The sequence below is a fragment of the Camelus dromedarius genome, chromosome 2 (assembly GCF_036321535.1).
Source record: "Camelus dromedarius isolate mCamDro1 chromosome 2, mCamDro1.pat, whole genome shotgun sequence".
Lineage (NCBI taxonomy): Eukaryota > Metazoa > Chordata > Mammalia > Artiodactyla > Camelidae > Camelus > Camelus dromedarius.
The window spans coordinates 66,900,131-66,927,798 of record NC_087437.1 but is presented as its reverse complement, the minus strand read 5'-3'; the positions used below and the strand labels follow the sequence as shown (position 1 = coordinate 66,927,798).

The following is a 27,668-nucleotide window of genomic DNA, read 5'->3' as shown; positions in this document are numbered from 1 at the left end:
GGAGTGGGGGGGGGTAGGTATGAAAAACATTTTTCCTTTTCTAAATGAAGAAAAAACCACAGCTTTTACTGGTCCCTACTGGGTTAAAGGTAAACCAGGCCAGCTCTAGGTAAACCTGTCATGCCCATAAAATGTATTTTCCTTTCAAATTCTTCTTCCCTACTTAGGTTGTGACTGCTGTCTTTATTGGGAGCCCCAGTCCTCCTACTCCCTCCCTCTTCCTGTTTGGGAAAGATATTATTTACACTAATTGGCCAAAGTTTAATAATTAAGTGTCATATAATCATGATGGATTGCGAAACCCTGGGGCATGGTTGCATACTACTTGCTCAAGAACATCCACATCTATGCAAACAAAATATTCTTACTGCTGACCCAGTATCCATCTCCCATCACCTTCCTTAGATTATCCCACCACGTCCCGGCCCTGTCCCAGGAAGCTCAGCAGTACCAGCGGCTTCTCTCCCAAGTCATGCCCTGGCCCCACCTTCCTTCCAAATCAAAGGCTTTCTGAGCCCTGGGGCTTGGGCTCCACCCCTTCCTATCTGATCACCAACCGGGTGCGCCCGAGGCAGCCCTGCTGTACCCATTACTGATAGGGAGCAAGGACAGGAGGATGAAGAGAACAAAAACAGGATGCAGCCTGGGAACCGAGACACAGAGGCACCTGCTGTAGGCCTGGAGCAGGCTCACCAGGAGGCTGTGCTCAGAAAGAACAGGCCGGAGCACAGAAGGATGAAGACGGGAGGGAGGGAGGGCAGGAGAGGGCTTGGTCGCATTTGTGTTGTTTTCAAGCAGCAGGATTATGGATACTGACATGAACACATCTGGAGGCCTCAAACAGCAGTAAAAACCAAGACAAACAGCCAAAGCTTTTTCATATTTTACTACAGAGGTACTTCCGATGTATTATTAGCTAATATATAATTTTTAAACTGCTGATTCAGATCCTACACGTACAAAATCATTTTACAAAAATGCTCTAAAAACTAGGAGACAACCTGTTGTCTGCTGGGCTGTCCCTGGAAGGCGTCTCTGGGCAGTGGCCCCCACTGCAGAGAGGCAGCAGCGGCACCGCGGCCACTCCCCGTCTGACACTGTCCTTCTGCCACCTCTTCAGCCCCAAGCTCCCTGCGTCCTGAGTCTTCACCTTTCTCCCCCTCCTTCAGCCTTTTCCTCACCTGGGACCCACCTCTTCACAGGTGACCACGTAGGATAAATGAGTAACAAAATATGTCTTCATCCTTTCCTCCCCTGGATGAGAACAATTCTGGTTCTCTGGGACATTCAGCAATCTTAATTTCCCAGGGCCTTTTTTGTCCTAGAAAATAGGTACCACTTCAAACTTAAATCTCCTTCCACCAGAGTTCTCAATTAGCCTTCAGGGTATCTATGAGTAGCCCTTCGACACTTGGTCCTTCAAGGATCTGCATTACACTATTCAACCCTCATGATCAAAACAGCCAAGAAAGCTGTCTTGTTACAGTTGTTTCACATTCCGTACCACGAGGAGCTCTGCTAAGAAAATACAAAAAAGGAGAATTCAGCTCAATAACTGGCTGCAACAAGTTCTTCAGGTGTGCTACTCGGGGAAGTCTAGGCAAATTATTGCAATCAGATATTCAGTTCCTCCAAACGGCAGCAGAAGGTCCTGGTCATGGGCCAGACCAGAAATCCACTGTGATGTTGATATATAAAGGATTGTAATCCACAGAGAGTAATTTGTAATCACAACTGCTCAACCCATCTGTTTTCCAGACTTGTGACACCTGATGTAAGAGCTTCATCCTAAAGATAAAACGAACAAATGTGAACAATAAGATAACAACGTAATATCCATTGCCACTGCTTTTTGCCTTGCCACAAAGTCTGGCAAAAGCATCTTTGCAAATTATTGCCTTTGTTGGGTTTCCTACTGCAGAAGTTTATTTTCCCCACCTAAGGTAATGGACACCAATGACAGCCTGGTGTTCACGGGTCTGTGTAAGACCCTGAGGACCATTGATGAGAAGAGTGCTGTACGCAGTTAGCCCCAGTCTACAGGACAGAAGGACATACAATGATCCATGTCATCCACTGCTGACAGGTCCTTAGATAAGCTTCAAGGGATCTATGAATCCTCCCAGGTTACTGGGACAACTTCATGTCCGCAAGCAAGGAGGGGACAGAGCTTTCAAAAGAGTCTCAAACAAAAATATGAAAACAAATATATGTATGTACATGCACGACTGGGACACTGTGCTGTGCATCAGAAATTGACACATTGTAACTGATGGTACTTCAATTTAAAAATTTTTTAAATTAAAAAAAAGGAAGTCTCAAACAAAGTTAGACAGTATGCAGAGAAGGCTGAATGAAGCGGCACCTAACTTCATAAGGGACCCCGGGAGGGGTGGCAGAGAAGGTAAATGTGACCAAGGCTTAAAAGAGAAGAAAGTCACCAAATGGAGAAGGTGAGGGAAAGGACACCCAGGAAAAGAGACCTCCCTGTGCAAGACACATACATGCCTAATAAGATGCATCTGAAGAAGAAGTAATTGTGTGGCCAGAGCCAGGGGATGCGGGGAGAGGGGTGGGTGGTAAGCTGAACTGGTCTCTAGGAGCTTAGCAGTGAAAAGCACACATTTCAATTACAACAACAATGTAGATGGAGACCAGAGGCATAAAGTTGAGCTAAATAAAGTCAGAGGAAAATACTACAGTGTGGTTTCATTTATATAAAACTGAATAATATGCAACACTAAACAATCTTTTGTATAGGGACGCAAACACATGGAAAAACAAGAAAATCGAGAAACAGCAGAAATAATTATAATTATCACCAAAATTCAGGCAAGTGTTACCTCTTGGGGTCGGGGGAGGATACAGGATTAGGAAGGGCCACACAGGTAATGGGCAGAAACTGGCTAGGGGACACCGCCAGTGTTCATGGTATCAAAGACTCTTCAGACCTTTCATACAGTTTGTAAGTATTCTTTTGTATCTACTCATTAATTACTTTTTTTAATTTAAAGAGAAAAATGCACACCTATAGGCAAAGACTCAAAAGGCACATGGAAAAAAGAAACAGTGTTTTGTTAAAGTGGTAAAGGGTTAGTTTTGGTCCTAATAAACGGGCTAAAAGCCTTTTAATACTGTTTGAAAATGTAGACTCTAACAAAAAGGCAAAAGCCCTTTAACACAGTTTTAAATTTTAGGGAAAAAAAATCAGAACAAAGAAATGCAGATTTTTTTCAGTCATAGCCCCTAAAAGAACTAGTTTATCAGTCAGGATTCCTAAGTGAAAAGGTTAATTCCTGGAGCAGGAAAAGTAGGTGAGCCTAGAACACCTCATCACACCAGAGCCCAGGGAAAAATAGCTCTCAAAACCACTGCAGTTATGTCAAAGGATTCAGGAGCCAGCTTCAGGAAGAGCCCATTCGCCAAAGATAAGACAATCTGAGCAGCAAAAAGAATGTTAACTCCATCCAGAAGGATGGGGAGAACATCACCTCATTCTGAAATGATAAATCAGTGCTGATTCTTTCCCTTTTTATCCTGCCTTTTCTATAAGAACCATTTCCCAGGGCACTCAACAGATGAGGAAGGCACATCAATTCTTTGTGGGAAAATCTATCTAATAAACACTAGAAGGAACGATGGAATATCAGAAGTTTACAATCCCTACTTGAATAATACATTTAGGCAACGATCACCAATGGCTGCTCAAACCACTGGGCGAAAGACTGATGGGGACCCTCACGATGACTGGATGGAGCCGACAACACCTGAACCCACAGATGGACTCTGTCACCACCAACATGTGCCCAGATGCCACGTCCTCTTCTTGGGGTACAAAATGAGATACATGGCACCACTGAGGAAGTGCTCTTGCCCCAAAACAGTACCAGAATGAGTGTTAAGTCTCCAGACTGAAGGTCCTATTTACAAGGACACGCAGAGGTCAGAAGCACAAATTAAGTTACAGCACAGGGATGCAGATGGCAAAACCCATGATGTAGGAAATCTCAGACAAATGACCTGGTTTATTCAATAAATAAATTACAAGGGGAAAAAAAGGAGGAGGGGGGAACCTACAGATTAAAGGAGACTTCAAAGGGAGCATCTAAATGTAATCTGTGGACCTTGTCTGATCTGAATAAGCCACCTGTTAAAAAAATTTTTTTAAGCATTTATGAGATAATTAGGGAAATCTGAACACTAACTGGGTATTTGATGACAATAAGAAAGCACTGTTATTTTTATTTAAGGTATGACAGTGGTATTACTGTTCTTTTTTTAAGGTTTTTTCTATTTTAAGAAACACTGAAGTATTTACACATGAAATGCTGTGATATCTGACTTACTTCTCAAGAAGCCCATGAGGGAGAAGAAAGTGGGAGAGAAGAGAGACCAGGAACTGATAACTGCTGAAGCCGGGTAAGGGCACGTGTGTGTGAGAACTCAACACCCCATTTCCTCTGCTTTTGAGTCTGTTTGAAAATTACCTTAATAAAAAGCTCTGAACACCCTACTTCAGGATGACACCTGCACCCCAATGTTCATAGCAGCACTATTTACAATAGCCAAGACATGGAGACAGCCTAAATGTCCATCAACAGATGACTGAATAAAGAAGATGTGGTATATTTATACAATGGAATACTACTCAGCCATAAAAACCGACAACATAACGAACGCCATTTGCAGCAACATGGATGCTCCTGGAGAATGTCATTCTAAGTGAAGTAAGCCAGAAAGAGAAAGAAAAATACCATATGAGATCACTCATATGTGGAATCTAAAAAAAAAAGCAACAAAAAACAAACAAACAAAGCATAAATACAAAACAGAAACAGACTCATAGACATAGAATACAAACTTGAGGTTGCCAAGGGGGCAGAGGGTGGGAATGGATAGACAGGATTCCAAAATTGTATAACAGATAAACAAGATTATACTGTATAGCACAGGGAAATACACACAAGATCTTATGGTAGCTCACAGAGGAAAAAATGTGACAATGAATATATATATGTTTATGTATAACTGAAAAATCGTGCTCTACACTGGAATTTGATACAACATTGTAAAATGATTATAAATCAATAAAAAAAGTTAAAAAAAAAAAGCTCTGAACAAAATAAACGAGTTCATCTGATCAAATTCAGCATAGTACTATGGACAGGAGAAACCACACAGGGCGCCTGCCAGGCATGTGGATCCAGGACTTACCGTTCTATATTCACCTCATTGCCTTGGTCTCTCTTGTGGAAGATCATAGTATATTTACCCACTGCAAGCAGTGGCCGGATTATTTTCATTTTATGAAGCTCAACCCTGGAAAAATAACAGGGATTTAAAAAAAAGAAAGTCTATCCCACTTACCTACCACTAGGCACTTAAAAAAGAATCATCAGCAAAAATTTACACACATGTGCACATACAGAGTCACACATATCTTGACTATGGGGTATTAAAAAAAAGAATTTTTTTATAATGTTGGGCCTCAGACAATAAGTCCATAAAAGAATCACATTGAACATTTACTACTGGGGTACAAAGAAGATGTGTCACTTTACAGTTTGTTGTTTTCCAAAAACAACTGAGAAAATACATTTTAAAAAACATGACAAGTAGGCGAATCAAGTTTCTTAGGATCCTTAATTCACTTAGTGCTTCCTTCTTTGACAAAGAAAGTAATGATTGTTAAAGGTCAGAATCTAGGTTCAAATCTAGACTTTGTTGCTTACAACCTTGGTGAGTCAGTTCATCATTCTAGGTCTAGGTTTCCTCACCTGTAAAATGGCAACAGTGCTACAGAGTTGATCGGACAGGCTCAAAGGAGACCGTCCTTGGGGAGCATGCTTTGCAAACTCTAAGGTACTGTATAAGTGCAAAAAGGGTGGTGCCTGTTGCACAGGTGAGTAAATAAGTATTCAGTAAAGAAATCTCAACCAACTTTCATGTACCAATCAGTTGGTTTATCCAGAGCATTAGTCAAGAACCACTCTGGATGCCATGATGTTCTCATCAAATGAAAGCAAGACTTGGGGCTCCCCTTTCCCTTGAAGCTGAGGAGCAACAGGAAAAAAGAGAGTGAAGATACATGATCAGTGCAAAATTCTACTAACCATCCTATCTGGGCAGAGAAGTGGGTTTGGGGAAGATGATGGGTACCGTCGACCCCTAGGCTTTGCTACTCCTGCCCTGAAACCTTGCAGGCACCCTCGGTCCACTTCCTAAGCCACGGCCACAAGGGCTGCTGCTAACGGGCTGGCCCGTGAAGCTGCCCATCCCTATGGCCGTTCCCATGCAGCCTTTGGTCAGGGAGACCCCTCCTGTCAGAAACATTCCAGAGACTCTCAGCCTAGACACAGGAAAAAAGATCAACATGGAGCCCTGGCTTCTTCATGCCGAAGCAACGAAATATCTCCGGTAGTCACAAATCTATTAATTTCAGAACCTCAGCTGAGAGATTTCCTTTCCAAGAGGCAACAAGAAGAGGAAAGGGGTCTCTTAATAAAAAGGCCTTGTTATTACAAGTCTGAAGATCCTGGCCCCCAGCTCTTGAATAATTACTTATGTCTGGGAGCTAGGGATACCCACAACCATCTGGCCACGAAACCCAAGTTCAGGAAAGGGGGCTGACAGAGGAGACCAGACATATCTCCGGTGGATCCCCCAAGCAGAAAAGAGTCCAAGAGAATCTGAGAGTCGTGCCAGCAGCTCGGATTCAGGCCTGGGAGTCAGGCCAGCAGCTGCTCCCCCAGCGTGTGGGGCTGGCTCATGTAGGAGGACACCCTGGTCTGCTTCAGGGCACGCAATGCCTCACAGGCTGCTAGCATTCCCTGCTCCACACATAGGGAACTGCCAGGGTCGCCTAGAGTCTGAAGGAAAACATAGGCTTCTAACAGGCCCTCTGGCCACTTTCCTCAAATTACAGCTTTGCAGACACCCTGCAGTTTGAGACTTTTCATTCACTGGCAAGACCCTGTCTCAGTAAGGAATATCCACTGACAAGTCCACAGAGACCTCCATCAACACTCCTGGACCCCAAACACCCACAAGCCAGGACAAGATCACCTTCCACCATTTCTAAACTGTCAGTGGCAAAGAACAATTTGGGCCACCCTGCCCTCCCCCCACTCCCTGCCACCCCTGAAGCCCAAGTCGGAGCCTCATGACCTGCTGGACTGGCATCTACAGAAACCATACACACCCACTGCTAGGAGAGCCCCGTGAAGGGACCTGTCTCTGTTGTTCACCTGAGTCTGAGGTCATCGTCTTCGCCTCCCCATCCCCAGTAGTTGTTAGAGAATCCATTCACCTTGAAAAATTGCTCTCGGCTTAGGGCAGTAACACCCCCAAAATATCCACTGTAACGTAACCTGGAGCCAAAGAAAGGAGAGAAAAGACCATTAGCACAAAGCCCTTTTGTTCTCCACAGAAGCTTCAGAAGTCTCGCATTGCAGGGCTGGCATTCTAGGACACTTTGAAGACTGTGCACTTTCATCCATCCACTCCTGCTTGACATCCACCTCCCCACGTTCCCGGCCTTTTGTCCTCTGTCTAGACAAGTGCTCACATCTGCTCACTAAGCAAGGTGCCACCCACCAGTTATTGTTAATGTTTGTGTGCAGAGGTCTACCTGTAAATGTGCACTAGAACATCAGATCTGGATGATGGATTTCATCTCATGGGCCAATCAAATGAACAGCAGTGGCTGCTAAGGGTAGTAGGTTAAGAAGGATTCTGAGGCTGCATCCAGGTTCAGCATGTGTGAATGTCATAATGAAAATACTGTTTTTTTGACTTTTACTTTTTTTAGAGAGAGAGTGGGGTTGAGAACAGAAGACAGCTCCTGTACATACTTTGAATGTAAACCTCCACCTTTGTGCATGCAAATCTCTATCTCAGAGTCTGTTTCCTGGAAAACTCAACATACCTCAATAACCCCGAGGTTTCTGGCTTGGGCAACTAGGTAGGTGACGGTGCCTTTCACAAAAATAGGATATACAAACCAATAATTAGGTTTTGAGAGGAAGACAATAAATTATGGTTCGGATAAGCTGAATTTGAGATACCCTTGGGGCTTCTGCCAGTGGCAAAAAGGATACAGGGTACAAGTTCAATACAGAGGAGTGGCAACAGATACAGCTTTTGAAATCAGCTGCCAAGAGGTGGTACCTGAAGGCATGAGACTAGGAAAAAACTGCCCAAAGACAATGTAGTAAGTGAAAAGATAAGAGTACAAAGGGCAGAGCTGGGGAAATACCAACAAGGAAAAGGGGAAAGAGAAGAGGTCAAGAGGTGCCAGTCAGAGAGCACTGCCCACTCATACAGAGCTCATGGATTACTAAGAAATAAAGACATGCCTTGACTAGAACACTGTAGCAATTCAGAAACGCAAATGAAGGCAGCCTAATAACTTGGATGTTACCGAATAAAAAGAGGTGACTATATGGAGGATCTCTAACTTTAACTTCAGTTCAAAGCATTCCAGGACTAATTAAATATTTCTGCTTTTCCAGATAAGGAGAAAAACCAAAAGGAAAGCTCAGTAAACATGTAGACACTTCCTATGTAACAGGTGGAGTCCCGAAGACTAATCTGTAGCTCAGCTGTTCATTTCCATGCTCTGAGTATAGACATGGAGGACACTGTTTAACCCATAATGGAAACTGATTTACTTATATACCTCCAACCTAAAATTCTGGAAAATGACAACCCAAGACAACCAAAAGGAACAAAGTGCTCAGAAGGCAGCTATTACTGACCAAGACGGCCACTGCAGCGACCTGTTGCTATGGTTACTGGACTCATCTGACAAGGAAGGGATTCCTAAGCTACCTGACAACCAGCAGCCTCATCAGGACACTGAGTAGAATGACTGTCCAGGCATAACCGGCCACGCACCAACCAGAGGCCACCAGGAGGGAAGCAGCACTGGTGCTTTGGTAGTGATCCACCACATAATGACTATACGCTGTGCAAAACGGCTGACTGAACACTGTAATAAGTAGGCCCTGCCCTCCCACAGTGTATGATCTAACACAAGAGGTGAACATGATCGGGGTTCTGAGGAAGGAGATGCCACATGTCAGGTCAGGGGGCCTAGGAGGATTCAAACAGGTAGAAAATGGGGGAAATTCCGGTGATCAGAACTCCACGAGGAAAAGCAAAGAGGGAGAAAAGTGCAGGCCATCTGAGGAGCACCTGGAAACCAGTCCAGCTGCAGTGGGAGGTGCAGGAGACCAGTTGGAAGGAGAGGTTAAAGAACTCTCAGTCTCTCAAGTACCTCTTAGATGGCAAATGTCTACGTGTTTATTGATCTCTGCTTCTGGTTTTTCTTATCTAGAAAATCATGAATATTTGATTGGCCCTGAAACAGTTTTATTTTTAAAGGGCTGTAAGGCCCAAGGGTGGGGAAAATGTAGCCATAAAGTAACAGTAGAGTCCTTGTAGAAAGCTGGCAGTAAAATTTGCCACCAGTTGGTACCTGACCCACAGCCAGTGGGATAAACCAGATTTATTTCTGTCTTCATCAGAGTCTGAGACAAGGTACTTTAACTTCTTCCCTCTGCATGTGTATAAAGTGAAACTACTTCTTGCACTTAGCATCATACTCGCGGGGCAGTTGTGACAATGAATAGTGTGCTGACCAAAGCTCTGTGGCGCAGGGACACACGGCTACCAGCAGGGGGCAGACACTTCAGCTGCCTGCAAATGCACCTGCCAGCAGCTAGAGGAACTTTGCCCAAAGGAACAAAGTAAAGTGGACGAGGGCAACCCCTACATTACCTATGCAAACCTCCTCTGGATCACAGAAGATAAGGCAGTTTACACTGATACATATGATAAAGTAGAAAAATATAAATGACAAGCCAGGACCAGAGGAAAACTGAAATCAGATAAAAGATTCAAATAGGAAACATTAGAACTCTGATCTGCAAATAAGATTCTTTTCAGTTTCTAAAAGATGACCATGGATTTGGCTTAGAGCTTCTTGCCTCCAGATCAAAAGATGAGACACATTCAATCACCTGGTTCACATTAAGAAAACCGCCAGTTACTCAAGGAAGACAAAGGCTTCCTGGTATCTAGTTACAAAAGAAACATCTGGCCGGTTATAATAGTAAGTTAAAACAGCAGGATTCATACAGGGGCTGTTTTCAGTCACACTGAAGTTTCACTCAAAATCGGTTCCCAGCAGAAATGCCCAAGACTTCATTTTCTTGTGGTCCAGCTTAATGCAAAGATAAAATCTACAATCCCAAGAAAAGGCCCGTCCTTAATACGATCCTGTGTATTCACACTCCAAAAATGAACAACAACAAAAAAATCCCAAGTGGTCGTCATTTCTGACCACAGATGTTTAGAAAGCCTGGGTAATGGGAAGTCATCGTCCAGGTGAAGGGTCTGGAGCACAGGTATTCTGGATTGTAGAGAGTGACACCTCATCACCAACAAGTGAGCAGATGGTTGACATGCTTCTGAAAATACCGAGGTACCAGAAAGCAACACCTCCAGATAATGATTAAGATCAAGTTCCCCAAAGGAGAACATCCTGAGATTCTCTCCCAGGCCCTTCCCCTGCCCCCCGGCCCCAGTGCCCGTGGAGTAAGGAGGCAGGAACGTGGCATCTTCCCTGAGCTGCTCCATCCCACACACTACAGGCCACCTGAACTGAGTTTTCTCCTGTCACTCTCTGGCTGTAATCATGTATCAGCAGCTCCCTAATTCCTTCCACAGGAGCCCAAACTCCTGACCAGACTGAACAAGGCCTGCAGAATCTGGCTGCCGTCCACCCTCACCTCTTGCCTCTCCTCCCTCTGCCATCCCAGACGTTCATTCTGCAGCACTAACAAACTACCCATACTTCCCCCAAAACTGTGCCACGATCTCCCTCACTTCCATGTCTTAGAACGCTGCCGGGAAGCTGCCATTGACTCCACAAGATGAAGGGGTCATGTTCCCTGAGCAACAGCTTTAAACCCTTCCCTAGGTGTTTCTTCAAGATGGGGCGCTCTCACCCACTGTAGCTTATTCCTATTATGTAGCTTTGTTTATTATATCCCACACCTCACAGCGGGGCTGGGCTTAAAGTCAGTACCTGAGGAAAAAATCACCTGTGGGCAGTACTAATCTGGGGAATCTCTTAAACAATCCAAAGTGGGAAACCTGCACAAAAAGAACAACATGGAAACCAAGACCAGGGGAGGTATCAAGAGATTCACAGTTTCCATCTGGTGCTCACTTCCCAGAATAGACACTGGTGGAATCTCTTGTATTATTTTACGGTTTTATAGTTCTCTCTCCTCTCCTCTCCTCGTCATCACCAAATGCTTCCAGTTGAATCTGCAGAAGCGAAGTATAAAACGGACACACCTCCACCGCAGGTCTGTCCCCCACACCAGCACACCACAGGGAGCTGTGTGAGGGCAGGCACTCAGCCTTATTCAGATTGCTCTCAGGGCCCCTAGCTCAGTAAGCACCCCACATAAGAGCACCCACGAAGGGCAGGGCTTGAGGGAAGCGGACAGGTAAGTGTGCACACATATAAGCAAACACGCAGTTTTCCTTGTGGAGAATTTTCTTGGTCACTGTTTTCCCTCAGTTGTTCTTGAATAGCAGCTGGCTTAAAACAAGGTGGAAAAGCAGCTCCCCCTCCCCTGGCAGGAGAGGGGCCGGAAACGAAGACAGGTGTGATGGGGCCGGGCTCTTCCCACAGCGGCTCTGAGAAAGAGCTTGTCCTGGGTGTCCTGGCTCCTGAGCAGACTACTTGATGGATATGCCGTCCCCACTCTCCCTCCAAAGCCTGGAAAGATGCCACTGTCTGCAAAGAGTCCCACAAACGAGGCCTAAACGTTGCCCTCGGGGGCACACTCGCTGCCTCCCGGAGGCAGAAGTCAGGGTTAGACAGATGAGTCACTTGAGTTCTACTCGTTGCAGAGCGCTTGCGAAAGTTCCACCAGGGAGGCAAGGCAGGTGAGGCAACGCTTGGATTATTTTCCCTCTCCTGCTCACTCCCTTCCGTCTTTGTGATCCTCTGCCAAGGCTGTTGTAATTTCTCTAATTCCTGTTTTGAACTTTAGGTGGCAGATCATGGACCATTTTTCCTATTTCTCATTTTCCACAGACACCCCGGACACCGTGTCTGCACAGCCTCCTCGACCCAAGCAAGCCGTGAGCAGAGCCACCTTACCTGTACCCAGTGCTGTTCCTGCCAACCACCAGATGCTTGGGCTGGTCCTCACACTTGTAAAGGTTCAAATCATTCTCGGGCACCAGGTCCACATCATGGAATATAAAGCAGTCCCAATTTTCTTCCTTGAGAGCTTCTAGATAGCCCACATTCAGGAGTTTGGCACGATTAAACTTTTTACTTCCAGCCTATAGACAAGGAAATTAAAACCTGAGAAGCTTTAAAAGACAAGATCTGACACTGTGCCCTTCTTCAGCGCAGATGCAGGAGCTGGTATTATCCTTGCCAACTCACAAAACTATCTATATGACATGAAAACAGACCCTTTGTTTTTCTCCTTACGTTTCATATAAACTTATATTCCATAACCTAAAAACACCTTGAAATGAGGAGTTGCTGTTTAATGGGTTTAGAATTTTGGTTTTGCAAGATGAAAGATTAGCTGAGATGAGTTGCCCAATACTGTGAATACACTTAACACTACTAAAGTGTATGATAAAAATAAGATAGTAAATTTTATGTTATGTGTATTTTACCATAATTTTTAAAAAAACCATAGTTTAAAATACAAATAAAATAATTCAAAAAAATTTTTAAACATACGTTTATTTATTCCATGTAAAACTACAAAACCTGTCTTACATACGAGTCATGTCAGTTATCACTGCTTCACTGTTCGACTCTCAGCTAATCTCAACCTACCCCATGGAACTAATTTACACTAAACTTCTAAAAAATATAGCTTGCCAGAAAGGATCAAGAAATCTTGACCTACACACAGAAAAGGTTACCGCCAATTTCCAAAGCTACTTAAAAATCTTGCGGAATCACTGTAACAGAATCCTGCTTTAACACTTAATGGAAGAAGCTAATCCTCACAGTGGCCTTACTGGGGTTTGCCATTGGGTAAGAAAAGAACACAAATCAACCAGTACTCTAATCAAAGCTATCGTAATGAAAAAGTGTTTTACAGTATTAATTTTTTCATGGCTCTTAGGATCAAATTCCTTAAGAATAAATTCCAGTTCAATGAACAGTTTATCACAACAAAAGTACAGGCAGTTCTCAAAACTCACCATAGCATTTTCCTAAAAAGAGTTAACACAAAGCAGACATATTTTTCCATTCATAAAAATATTATATGCTGGCAGTTGCTACCCTGAGTAAGAACTCTGAATGACTAATAATGCTAAAAACAATTATGAACCAATATAATAGTAAAATTTTGTTTCAAATCCTTAAAAAAATGGGCATAGATGTACTATGTATACACACACTGATTTTCAAGAGCCTCAGTTTTTATAAAGTATACACTGCAAAGCTGCATCCTTTGACTTGTCAAAAGTTTTCTTGAAACAAATATTACCAGTTATAACCAACATTAGGCATGTAGTTAATGATTTTGCTTGCATTCTAAGCATTTGCAAGGATTGAGAGGGAATTATTTGGATGGCTCATGATAATTTGGAAAAGCTAGCCATGGATATTTATGTTGATATCTTATTTTTCTTTCAATAAATGTTAGTATCAAGTAGAGGCATCTGAGATCACCACTCCACCTAGAGCTCACCTCCTCAAGAGCGACCTGCACTTTTACTCACTGTGTTTCTACTAAATCATGTGTTTCTACTAAATCATGCTTCTGGAGGCCAAACAAGAGACTCAAAAAAGTGAAAACTTAGCAAAATGCTTTACATAATAGTGGCAAAGTTAAAGGCAAAAAGGTGGAGACAGTCATAGAATTCCATGGCAGTTAACACACAGTAATCGGTCAAATCCTCTGTCTAGATCCCTACTGAATAGCCATGTTCAATAACAAAACCCAGTTTCAGCATCTCATCGTGGCTAAGTTCCTGAGAGAGAGGAAGGAGTGGAGGCAGAGTCCAGTCTGCCTCCCGCACTCACCTGGTGGATGATGTAGACGCCATACTCCAGCTGCTGCCTCTGCAAGAAGGGGTGAAGGTGTTTGAGCAGGTACAGCAGGTGCTTCTCTCTGTTGCGATGTGGAATGAGGATGGCGACCCGCTGCGAAGCCCTGCACTCCTCAGGGTGATACCGGCCTCTGTGCACTTTGGGGTTTTCTGCCTGTACTTCCTCCAGAGTGAGGTCTGGTTTGAAGACGAGCTTGATCTTGCCCTCTACAGTGAAAACAGGACACAGGAAACGATAGGACCGAGCTCACCAAGGGCTGATAGGCTTACAGGAGTAGCACGTCACACACTTCGAATGTTGCCTGGCATGCAGTAAGCGCTGTATGAATGTGGGCTTTTATTACTTTAAAGCCTCATTTGGTCATGAACCATAACCACAGAACCATGTGACTCAGGTTCCTGGCTGCAAAAGCAGGCACATGACATAGAAGAACATTCCCTTGAGGCTGGGGAACGAACCCTGGCTCTATGACTCATCAGTGAGTAGGAGATCCACTCTGTCCTGATGGGCCTGGGGAAGAGCAGAGGCCAGGGCTGGGTAACTTCAAATGTGCTCTCACCTCTTTTCCTTCTCAAAATTCCAAAGGAGGGTGAAGTCTCTTAAAAACCAAGAACATTCCACAGAATTGAGCTCTCAGACAAGGCCCTTTCCCCTAAGGTCCCTCCAGAAGCTCTTGGGAGCTACTCTAACTCCCTGAAGGTAAAACAGAGAAAGGAAATAGGAAGTGGCCTCCCCACCTAACGCACCAGTAACAGGTATGTGCCACAGTGCAAGGACTCTCCCAGTGTTCCACGGCAGCAGAAATCCGCAACGGGGCATCTGCTCAGCAAGTCTAGACACAGCCCGACTGAATGAAACCCGAGGACCATCCATGGTAACCAGTCTCATGCAAGCTTTTGAAGATAAGGCTGAAGCCATGGACCCTCCCGTTTGATCTGAATTAACAGGGACAACAGACTGGTAAGAGAGGAGGCAGAGCTCTGTTTAGGAAACAGAGCCACACTTTTTAAAACTCCATGTGTACCAGTCAGGCTATAAAATCTCAAGATGCCTGCAAGTTGTGCTATCCTCTTCCGAGCAAACCAGTCGCCTGCCCTTCCTCTGTTGTCACTGTGTACTGCTGCACGTGATCATCCCCTACATGGGCTGCTTAGACCAGGCTCTAGAGTCTGTGAAGTGGCAGGAGGACTCTGCCCCACAGTGCCAAGAGCAAATGACTGCTTCCAGCCACCTAAAACTGACCTACAAGAAAGAGCCTTTCCTGAAGGGTCTGCACACGAGACATGGAGCCAGCAGGCAGTAATGCCCTAGAAACAAACAGTAAGAAAAGGAGTTACAATGAAAGACAAGCTACCAGAGCTGCTGGGAGACAATGGGGCGGCTGTTGAGACAGTTTCCCGCGTAGCCTGTTCACAAACCCCATCATCCAAGTGAACCTGACCATGTCTTGGTTCTTGGCCCCGAAAGAGCCCCACGTAACAGGTCTGACGTAAACCAGTCCCCCTGCTCACTTTCTCACTGTTCTAACTTTTTACGAGCCTAACTTTCCAGTGTCCGCTTCCACTCACTCTAGCAGCCTCCCTTACTGCCTCCGTGACATTTTCTCAAGTTTTGTACCTCCTTGGGTCACCAACGGCACATCTTAATTTGTCACTACTTATGTCACCCTCTTGATCCATACTCAGGACTGACTGTGTCACTGCCCATCTGTTTTTACAGATGCATTTGTTGTTTAAATATGTTGAGAGGATTTTGAACAAGGGAGATGATACAGTCAGATCTGCATCTCAGTAACTCATTTTCCTAGCTCAACTTGTGTAATTTGTGAGCAGAACAATTTCCCTCCACCAAACACTCAGGAATAATGTTTTTGCTTTTCTGTGACTGAGTAAAGAGAAGCAGCATTCCAACATGAGCACAGTTCAAGTCTACCATGCAGTTAGGAGAGAGGGTCTGCAGGTTTTGTTCAGCTTAGAGCAAGAAGCCTCCGCAGAGCCCCAGGCTGCCCCACAGAGAGCTAGTTAAGTGTCCGCAGAGAGCCACCTCTGTAGGACCAGGGAAGGGCTCTGGACTTCACAGAGCTACAAAGGACCACCCTGCCTTCATCCTGCCTGTGTGCTGTCTCCCAGGGGAAAAAGGCGAATGTGGGAACAATACACTGATCAGCAATCAAGAGAAACAAAACAGCAGTCAACAGAAACAAAGCCAGGCACACAGGGAGCATAAGATTACTCTGGGGCAGTCCCAGAAATCTCCCTGGGAGAGAAGTAACCTAAACTAGATTTTTGATGACTAAACAGGATCCACCAGGCAGACATGGCCTGAGGAAAGGCATTCTGGAAAGACACTCAGAGGACTATCGGGGGAATTATGACGTCTTAGATGTCTGGAGAAGCAGAGGTCTGACTGAACCTCTGTGGGTTACATGTAATATCGCCGTGGAGCTTTCCCTCTCTAACTAAGGTGCTCCCTAAAACCAACTTACTGTTCATTTAGATTGAAAAGCAAGACATCAAAGAGGAATCAAAATGGACAACATACTTAAGAAATAAGCACAGTTTTACACTAGGAAAGACAACACCGAAAACATACTGTCCTATCCCTTGACTCCATACTTTGCACCAAGGGGATGCTAAGAGATGTGACCCGATGGAGGCTTGGATGTGCTGGCACTTCTCCACCTGTGCTCGGTAGGTGCCAGGAGAACATGCCCAGGCCAGCCTGCTGGTGCCAGGAGGAGAGTGAGACACTTGGAGCAGAAACACCAGCCTAGATCAACTGACCCCCAGTTCATCACATGTGCCTACTGACATCTGGTGCTGAGACTTCTGGGGCTGGATGGTAAAACTGGGGGTGTTCATATAATTAACACTATACATCAGCAACAGACCCCAGCTCACCAACATAGTGTTGAGCAACAGAAGCCAGACACAAAAGAGTACATGGTGCATGTCTCCAATTATGTAAAGTTCAAAAATAGGAAAAATCTAATGAATGGTGTCAGCATGTTAAGTCAGGGTAGTGACTCAAAGAGGAGAACTTCTGGGGCTCTGGAAACATTCCATTTCATAATTTACATGCCGGGCACACAGGTCTATTCATTTTGTGACACCTAAGTGAGCCGTACACTTCTGACTTTTGTACTTTCCTGTACATTTGTTATGTTTAGAGAGTTTGTATGCTACTTGTGAAAAAGAAAAAATTAACACTTACTGAGGTATGGAGACACAGAAGGGCAGCTGTCAAGGTCTGCTTTTTTCACAGACGCTTCATCCGTCACAGTTCCTTTCTTCCCCGAAACGTTGCCCTTGTTGAAATTAGCCAGGAGATCCTTTGCTTTGGAGATCTTTTGAATAGCACCCACAAAGTAGTAACTGGTGGCCCACCCAACCACTGTCAGGCATAAGGTGAAAAACAACAGGAATTGGGATTTGTAGGAAAGGTGGAAAGTCACGTTGAAGCTCATGTCTTTTATTATCTGAGCAGTGGGTGTGTCTCGGTCTTGCTGCAGGCAGGAAGCTTCAAGTTCAGCTTTTCCAGTCCAACTGCAAACCTGATGACCAGGGACAGTGCAATGCCTGCTCTTGCTCGGTAGTTCTGCTCCAACGATCTCTAAAATGCAACCACAGAGACATGCTATTTCAAATGGAAATCCTAGCCTGAAATGATTCACATCAGCACAAACTGAAAACCCATCCCCAGCCAATCCTGACTTACAGTAATAAGAGTTCTCCAACAAAGATTCAGAAATTTTGGAGGTAGACAGTCCCAACCACTCTCTCCGGGCTATTAACCCAGCTGTCAGTCAACCCAGAAGAAAAGCCATTTCCGGATGTTGCAGAGGAGGAGAAGGCAAAGAAGAGACAGGCAATGCCTCCCCAGCTCTGAACTGGCACAGCCTCAAATTCAGCCCTGATGGTTCGCTTCCTTAGTTGCCACTTCCTGGCACAGCTTTAAGAGAAGGTAACAACGTGTGAAATCTTGTTCCAGAGCATGTTTTGACCCAAAGAGAAAATAAGGGAAAAGACAAAGCTTTTTTTGGAAGAGCTAGAAAAACATTTTCCTTTACAGCAGCAAATGAAAAACAAAGGATTTTTCAGTTATAAACTTTATATTCACAATGAGGCAGAGGCACAGGGCACATCCCAACAGGTGAGGGAGCGGGCAAGAACACAAGAGAATGCCCACGCAGGAGGTGGCACAGCTGCGACAGTAACGGGTAGAACTACTGCACAGGGTTTAAGATCTGGGGTTTGGGTTTAGACAGAAACTACAGCTCCACCACACATCAGCTACGAAACCCCAGCCAGTCACTTCACTGAGCCTTGGACTCATCGTGAAGTGGGGATAAAAACAGTACCTTCCTAGAGAGGACACTGTGGGACTGGAGGACCTAATACACTAATACATAAAGTGTTAGCCACCTGCTAATGCACAGTTAGTGCCCACTAAGGGCTGACCGTCACTGCTGTGACTGTCATGTTATTTCACACTGAATGACTCTGGTCCAGGGGTGACCACCAGGCAGACACACTGGGGGCTGCCAGGACCACTGCTCTGTATTCCTGTCAGGGGATGAACTGCCATTCTGACTTCATACGTCAACAGCACGTAGTGAGAGAGCACGGATTCACCTCAGAGAGGTGGCTATGCTCTCAGCTAAAATTCAGTGAAACAAAATCCCAGTTTCTGAGGCCACACAGCTGAGGGCCCTCCCTGGACCATGGTAAATGTCCTAAGGTGACAAAGTCTACTTGGTGAGGCCCCACATCCTCTCTGCACCACCAAAACCATGTCTCTCCTCAAATTCTAAATGCATTATTAGAAGACTGTGGAAAATGCTAACGCCAGGACACTGATAATCTCCACAGCCAAACATATTCTCAATTAAACGGACAGAATGGAGACCAAACTATTTTCTGTGCCAAAATAACACAAAAACACATACAACTAAATCTTAAGTAACAAAGAGAAAAACAGAAAATAAACTCTGTATGTGCAAAACTATAGAAATAAGAAAACTCTAGAAATAAAATATAGCTGAAAGCTAGCAATAATTGTATTAGGAGTATGGGATTAGCCAGGGGTGTTTTTTCTCTTTTCTTTCATTTTTGGAATTCTGTATGATATACTTAGGTGCTTTTGTAATAAAAACAGAGTTGTTGATTTTTCAAATGAGATGTGGGGATGTGGTACTTTACTGTGAAAAACAAAACAACCTCAGCAACTCTCAAGATAGCCTCATACTTATGTAAGGTTGGTAGTCCAAAAGTGGAGCTTGAGGTGAGCCTGAGGGAAACCCAGAAAGCATTCCTCTCTAGACACAATGTCATAAACAGAGGCTAGGTTCCTGGGTCAAACGACAAAAGAAGAGTTTGACCCAGGAAGCAATTAAACAGTATGGCCTGTGTTCAGGGTCTTCTAAAGGTATCACAAGTAAGTGCAGCAGGTAGTAATAACTAACTGAAGATTAATCATTAATAAGAAGAGGGATTCATTTGTGCATTTACTCTGTGCCATGCACTGGGGCTAAACCACTTGTATGGACTTAGCTGCAGGTGGCTTAAATGCTAGAATTGGCTATAGTTTTTGATAAAAATCTCAATCTTGGAAAGTTTAGACTGGGAACATTGCTTTCTAAGAGCTGTTTACAGAAGAATGAATGACCTGACAGAGAAACTCACTGGCTTAAGGGACTTCTGATCAAAGAAGTACTGCAGTGTTAGAGCAAAAGGGACCAGAAACCACACACATTCCAGCCCCCTCATTTTAAAGAGGGAGGAAGTGTGTTTCAGACAGCTTTTAAAACCTACCCAACAAGTAGCAAGTTAGGAACAATCACGGACTAATATTGCTGAACTGCAGCCCATGGAATTTATCCAAAGATAAGAAACTTATAATAAAAGCAAGGAACCGTTCTTAATGATTATAGTCATCCCTCAGTGCCTGCGGGGAATTAGTTCCAGGACCCGCCTCAGATGCCAAAACCCTTGGATGCTCAAGCCCCAGAGTCAGCCCTCCATTTTGGCGGTTCTGCAACCTTGGAGTCAACCAACCCCTGACCGTGTAGCACTGCAGCACTTACTGAAAAAGCTGCATCTCGGCGGACCCACTCAGTCCAAACCTGTGTTGTCCAAGGGTTGAGTGTACTTACTAATTAGCCCTTCACGGCTAACCTTGATTCTTCAGACAGGGTGGGCTCCAGTTAAAACTAACCACTTCCCCCTTTTCCTATACTTTACTGCTTTCCTCAAAACTTACTGTGCAGGCAGCCAGCGTGAAGCAAGTTCCAGTGAGAGGTCTCCAGGGTTCCTGTGAGTAAACACCCCAGGATGAAGTAGCTAGAACCCCACCCAACTGTTTGTCAAGAGAGATCTGCCCAGCCTGTTTATTAGCTAAGTGATCAAAGGCAAACCCTCTCACCACGTTTGTCTGCCCAGCTATAAAACAATTTTAAAAATTAACTTATCTTACAATGTTTCTGTAAGAATTTAATGAGATGAGGCAAACACACCTGGTTCACTCCCAAGGACATACTAAATATTTTTTGACTCTGATTACCAATGTGATTCATGCTCCAATTTATCAGAATGCTAACCAAGATAATGCTCTCTCTAGAATTATGTAATAAAATACATATTGAATGATTTTTATTTTCTATTTCTCTGTAATTTCCTATTTATCTTTCAATGAGTATACACTACTTTTATAATTAAAAAAAATAAGGGAAATATATACAAGATCTTGTGGTAGCTCACAGCGAAAAAAGTGACAAAGAATATATGTATGTTCATGTATAACTGAAAAATTGTGTTCTACACTGGAATTTGACACAACATTGTAAAATGACTATAACTCAATAAAAAATGTTTTAAAAAAAAGATCTACTCTCTAAAAAAATAAAATAAAAAATAAAATAAATAAATAAAATTAAAAAAAATAAAGTTAATGATTTTTTTAAAGAAAGTTCTTTTTAGAGCAGGTAACTCTGGTTGATATTTGAGAAAATGGCATCAGATTGGATTTATTTATAAAGACATTTAAATAAATGAGAGGCTCTGAACTTTCCCTGAAAAGAGTTTTCTTTTCAATCAAGGCTGTCTTGAGGTGACAGGGGAATCATGATTAAAGAGAACAAATTCAGGTAATGTGAAAGAAGTTATTTTAGAGCACGACTCACCACCCTTTTCCTTTCCAGGTCTGCCCAAGAGTTAGCTCAAAACAATGATATTCTCGTAATTTTGTTTTTCCTCTTTAAATTCAACCAGTCCTTTCTGAGCACCTGCTATGTACAGGCATAGTGGTAGGCAGCAAGAGGATACAAAGGGAATTAAAGTATAGTCCCTGCAGTCAGATTTTATTTCAATCCTTTCTTAGATTTTAATGTCTATAATTTGTTTTCAAATATGCCAGCCCCAATCCTGAAAATGGGAGAATAGATGAAATAAGATTGGCAAAATACTGAAAAGTAGTGAAGCAAGGTGACAGGTACCTGAGGGTTCATTTTCTTTTCTTACCTACTCTTTGGTATGCTTGAAGTTTCCATTTAAAAAAAAAAAAAAAAAAAAGTCTAGCACAGAAGGTAGCCTAGCATAGGTAGATCAGCATGAATGCTAGTATCATTCTCAGAGAATCTCTACACACACACATTTCTACATCACCATGGGAGGTTGAGAGAGGACACCAGGTGTCACTCTACTAATATTTACTAAGCACTTCAGTACCATGGAGAAAGGACGTGGTCCTCATTCAGTAGGAAGGAGCACTTAACTCAGCAGTCCAAAGTCTCTCAATCCATCTGGTAACCCCAGGGTGTCTCAGAGTGGGCAGGATGTGGCCCCAGGCACTTGGTCCTACTCCCTTGGGCCTCCCTGGGGCAGCACCCATGGGAAGGCTGGTATTTTGCTGCCCCCCTTCACTCCGGCAGAGTTCCTGAGAGCTGACTATTTGTAAATGTGTTGTCCCCCCTCCTTGAACCTCTAGTATCCATTCTCCCAATTCTAGCTACTTTACCTGGTTTCTGAGTGATCACTACCCAGATCCTAAAGAAGCAATACTTCTGTGAAAATTAATAAAGGGTATCCTCACCAAAATGGAGTTGAGAGGCCAGAAGGAGAGATACAGATCACTTCAACAAGGACCCTAACAGGAAGAGACCTACCTTTCAACTCCAGCAGGAAGTGACACAACTTTACTACTACCAGCAGGAGGAGGAAGATTTTCTCCTTGCCTGGCAACACCTCAGCCTATGACACACTGTCACAACTCAGCCAATAAAAAGCCACTATATTTCAAACTCCCAGTTTCCTCCAATGGACATTTTGTTTCTAATAGCCTCTCTCAACCTCCCCTCCTCCTCTATAAAAGAGTTTCCTTTCCTTTGCTTTATTGGACTTGCAGGTGGTTTGCCATAGGTGCATGTTCCAAACTGCAATTCTTTGCTGCTCCAGAATAAACCCATTTTGCTTGTAAAATAACTGGCTGTTTTATTGTTTTAGGTTAACAGTTCCCAGGGCAAGGAGCAAGGATAGGATAGAAATGATGACAGCCATTTACATGTACCAGTCATTTAAACTCCGACTAAGCTTGTAATGGCTGAAACTGGAAACATTTGAGCAAGAAAATGACAGCACTGTATTTTAACCATAGAATGAAATGAATATCCATAAATCCATACTGATATAAATGACCAAATAAATGGGAAAGGGCAGCTCTTTCTCACAATAAACTTCCAGTTAATAAGGAAGCAGGAGATGAGAAAAAGTCACCAGCAGGTAAACACCACTATAATAATTGTTGAGAAAAGATCCACCAAAGGGTGCTAAAATTAGTAGGTAAAAATTTGAGGATAAACAGAGTTTTCACAGTCTTAAAGTATCTCCCCCCAAACAATTAATAGCTACAGAGAAAGACAGAAACTTTATAGTGAAGAAACCTAGCAGATATCAACTTAACCAAGTGATCAAGGTTAATATCACCAGTGATAAGGCTTATGAACTTCATGAATCAGTGACATATTGAACTCTAAAAAATAACTATATTGATACTTTTCTAAAAAATAACTTCATTCTACAAAACAACTAATCAAGACTCCTCAAAAGGGTCAAAATAATGAAGAACAAGAAAAAACTGAGGAACTATCTCAGACTAGAAGAGACTAAGGAGAAATAACTAAATGCAAGGTAGGATCCTCGATAGAATATGGAAAGAAAAAATTCATTACCAGGAGAGATGATGAAATTCAAATAAAGTCTATAGTTTACTTAATAGTATTGATAACCCAACAATGGTTATGTAAAGGGCTAAAATTAGGGGAAGCTGAGTGAATTCTCTGTTCAGTATGTGCAACTTTTCTCTATTCTAAAATTAATTAAAAAGTGAAAGTTAAAATAAAAAGTTTAAGACTGTATAACCCAAGTCAATATATGGCAGTCAAATTAACTTAATTCTCAGAGAGAATCAGTTTTTTGTATTCCTAGTACCTCAAACTGACCTGTTATATTTGGTAAATAATGAATGACTTTCTAGTTGAAATCCTTAAGGACACACAATAATCCTAGGCTACTACTAAAACAAATGTGACAAAGGAAAAAAGAAGAAAAAAGAAGACTAATAAAGAAGGGAAAAAATTAAGTGGGTGTAAAATCCCATTTGGAGAAGATTTTTTAAACTGTGAAAGGCTCACTCTCCTGCTAGTTCCTGTCGGTTCACTAACACCCACACTTGTCTCAGGGCAGAGCCCCATCTCTGATAAACAGCGCTCGCTCTGAGTCATGCCCACCACCCTCCGCTCCTCTGCCACTGAGTTTTCAAAAGCAGTGGTTCTCTTTTCTGACTCTGGGAGGAGTCGCTGCTTCGCCTGCCCCTTCCTCCCGGAAACCACGGAGCACACCAGAGCCGCGTCCCTGCCCTCGGGCAAGAGCGGCCTGATAGTCCTGCATCAACGATTTCACAAGAGTTGGCATGAAACGGTCAGGAAACATGAAATAAATTTAACTAGCAAAGGACTGAAATTGTTTTACATCCTCTATGTTATGCAGCGTTAATAGAATTCATGAGTTTCTGAAGCAGGAGTTTCACGGAGGCTCGCTGTGTACTTACGTACATTCTCAGCTATCCCGGAGTCCTGCAGTGGGGTCAGCTGGAGTTGCCTTCTGCAGTCATTAGGGGCATACCAAAGAGGAGGTTTCAGAAGGTCTGAGGGAATGGAAAAAACAAGGGCTCTGAAGTCACAAAGAGCTGAGTTCAAATCTGGTTACCAGATGCATGAATGGCTTTGGGCAAGTGACCTAATTTGAGTCTGTTTTGCCATTTATTTAAAAAACATTTTTCAAAATGTGGTTCCAAGAGTGCCTATAATATATACAAAGGAAAATTTGTTAAAATTGTAGATTCCTGGGCCCTACTCCAGAGCTAATGGGTCAGAACAGCTGGGGCCTGAGGCTCAGGAAAATGAATTTTTAACAAGCTCCCCAGGTGATTCTTATACACATTAAAGTTTGAGAACCACTGAAATAAGAGAATGGACCCGTAATACAATAGCTCCTTCAGAAAAGTTCATCTTCCTTCTGGTGAAGAATAGGGAGTAAGAAAATATATGAAAAGGAGATTTTTTAAATGCATTTGAATAGCTTCCAACTTCAACATTTAGAAATTTATTCTAATAAATAATCAGACAGGTAGACTATGATATTCAAACTAACATTACTAAAATAACCAAAAACTGAAAACAATCAAAATGTTAACAACAGGAGCTGATTTAATTAGTTACAGTACCTACATACGAGGGAACACATGCTTTCCTTAATGGTGTTTAAAAACTTAACTGCATGAGAAAGTGCTCACGATAGCTAAGTGAAAAAAAAAAACAACACATAATGTAAAAAGGTACACAGAATACAACCCAAATTATGCTATATATGTGTGGTATGCATACCTTTCACATATAAAATGCAAGAACCACTGGTGGTTGTCTCTAAACTATAAATTTTGTTCTCAATCTTTCAATTTTTCTAAAATAGGGTTTTATGATCAGAAACAATGTTTTTTCTGATAAAATGTTTTCCTTTAAAATATATTATAGTTTTCCTTTAAAATATATTAAAACCTAGAGATGACACAGTAGACAGAGATTATCATTTTAGTAGCAATTCATTCACACAATTTTTTAAGGAAATCTGTTCTGAAAAGGCCTCAATGAGTTCAAATCTCAAAGAAAAACCTCGGAGGCTGTCAATAACTTTCAGTGCCAGAGAACTGTGTGGTCTCTGTTTGAAATTCTAATTCCTAGGCTCCATCTTCAGAGATTTTTATTTCCAAGGCTTGGGGGTGGGGCCAAGGAATCAATGTTTTCAACAGGAAGCTAGGTAGGTTTGTGGAAACCACTGTTCATTAATGGCTTAAAAAAAAAAAAGAAAGAAAGAAAGGAAAGAAAACCACCACTGACTTTCTTTGAATGTTTCCACTTTAAAGATCTTCAAAGAAATGGTCAGCTCTCAAGTCTTGTATGCATCTCTGGAAAAAACACATTATTATTAGCTCAGTTTAAAGTAAGTACTAAATACTTTTCCTTTTCCCCTTTCTAGATTTTTTGGCTGATCTAATAATTAAATTGAATGGACATAAAACAGATTAACAGGAGAAAAACAAATTTACTTTAATACCTATGGGATCTTATAAAAATATGAGGCTCAAAGAATAACCAAAGCAGGCAGCTTTTATATCTTTTAGACAAGGATATAAAGATATATCAAGTGGCACATAAAATATACTGAGAGAGTGAGTTTTATTGCCTTCTCCAAAATTATGTAGTCAAACAGTTCAGTACCTCTCTTTAACAGATCAAAAGTCTGATCAAAGCATGAATCTTCTCAAAAAGGTACACTGAAGGGAAGCAAAATATGCCACTATATCAGTATATCAATTATTTTGAATTAAAGTTACTTAAGAAATAGCCAGTGAAAGAAGGACATTTTCATCCTTTTGTCCCCGTGAAAGCAGGAAATAAATCTCCCATGTGAAAGGGACCCTCTCTGTACAGGAAGACATCCTTATCACAAGAGATAGGAATTCAAGATGGAGAAGGCTGTATAATAAACCTTATTACTTCCTCATTAATTCACTACCCCAAGCCCAAACTTCCTTGCCTTATCAATTCTTCACACACTTACTGTTTCCTTGTCTAAAAGATATAAAAGCTGCCTGCTTTGGTTATTCTTTGAGCCTCATATTTTTATAAGATCCCATAGGTATTAAAGTAAATTTGTTTTTCTCCTGTTAATCCGTTTTATGTCCATTCAATTTAATTATTAGATCAGCCAAAAAATCTAGAAAGGGGAAAAGGAAAAGGTTTTTCTCCCTTACAACACAAACAAGCACATAAACATTTTCAATTTCATGGGGTTTAGAGGCCAATCCTGCTCTAGAAGATAAAATTCCTAAAAGATAAACTGTGGTCAGATTAAGCATTATTTTAGAGATACATGCCAGGACTCTAGCCCACGTGCCCAGCCCAGGAGCCTAGGATAGCTAGCCCTTCACCCCTGTTTTTAAGTCCACTTTCTCAGCCTGGACCCTGAATCTTATTCATCCCTATCCAAGATTCCTTGACTTTCCTGCATCCTCAATGTTATTTCCTTTTCTTGAAAGACATTTAAAAATTTTTAGAAAAAAAAATTTTTAAACACCCTCAAATCCTCAAACCACTGTCTTCGTCCTCCTGCCTTTCATCGCCAAACGGCTGGCGAGGTCTCCCTGTGCCGTGGCCGCCCTCACGTCCTCTTGAACACTTTGCAACCTGGCACACGCCCACCCTGTTGATAACTTGCTCTCCTGAGACAACCAACCCAAAGGCCTTTTCTCAGTCCCAATTATCTTGGACTTTTCTGGGGTTTTCAAACCTAGAGTTAGACCTTATCTAGTGGAAGATCAAACACCAACAGATATAGATCGACAGACACCAGATGTACGCAGAGCCTGACTAAGGGCCAGAATCTCTGAGGTACTTTAAAATCCAGCTGGCCCTCACAACTCGTCGTCCCCTGCAGGCCCCAGGCTGGGATCAGCAGATCAGTTTCCTAGTAGAAGCCCTGGGGAAAGAGGACTCCAAGGAGGAAGGGGCTTTCTCCACTCTGATGAGCCTGGCGGGGAGCGAGATGCTGGTGGCGACCCCCGAACCGCGACGAGGGGCCTCGGCGGGTAACTCCTGGATCCCTACCTGGCAGCATGTCGCCTGGCTACCCCTCCAGCAGCGTAGGGAGCGCCGCGGTAGCGCCCGCACCTGAGCCCCGGCCTCCGCAGGCCCCCTGCCCGGCCCCCGCCCCGGCTGAGGTAGGACGGCCCTCCGAGGCGCGGCCCGCGAGCGTCCAGCCCCGGCCCGTGACCGACCCGGCCCGCCGCCCGGCGATACCACACGGTGCCCGCCGCCTCCCTCTGCGCGGAATTGCGCGTCCCGGGCGCGGGCAGAGCGAAGGCCCGGCGAACTCACCCCAGACGCGACCGCGACGATCATCGCGCGGAGAAAGGGAAGGCGGCGAGAAGCAGCCGCGGG

The 27,668-nt window shown here is 43.3% G+C and overlaps 1 protein-coding gene across 5 annotated transcripts; it reads right to left on the bottom strand.

Annotated features, from left to right (window-relative positions):
- Positions 1 to 869: 869 nt before the first annotated feature.
- B4GALT4 (beta-1,4-galactosyltransferase 4) lies at positions 870 to 27,668 on the bottom strand. 5 transcript variants are annotated; one of them, XM_031455364.2, is made up of 9 exons: positions 27,606 to 27,668; positions 25,566 to 25,633; positions 24,221 to 24,316; positions 17,333 to 17,731; positions 14,093 to 14,325; positions 12,188 to 12,375; positions 7,248 to 7,370; positions 5,215 to 5,319; positions 870 to 1,788 (listed from the first exon to the last, which is right to left on the bottom strand). In XM_031455364.2, exons 4-9 carry the CDS (start codon positions 17,583 to 17,585, stop codon positions 1,656 to 1,658), a joined length of 1,035 nt encoding a protein of 344 aa, XP_031311224.1. In that variant the 5' UTR covers positions 17,586 to 17,731; positions 24,221 to 24,316; positions 25,566 to 25,633; positions 27,606 to 27,668; the 3' UTR covers positions 870 to 1,655. The 5 variants fall into 5 exon arrangements, with proteins under 5 accessions (XP_031311224.1, XP_031311204.1, XP_010979888.1 ...); XM_031455344.2 differs by having other exon boundaries at positions 24,225 to 24,316; XM_010981586.3 differs by lacking the exon at positions 27,606 to 27,668 and adding an exon at positions 27,336 to 27,400 and having other exon boundaries at positions 24,225 to 24,316.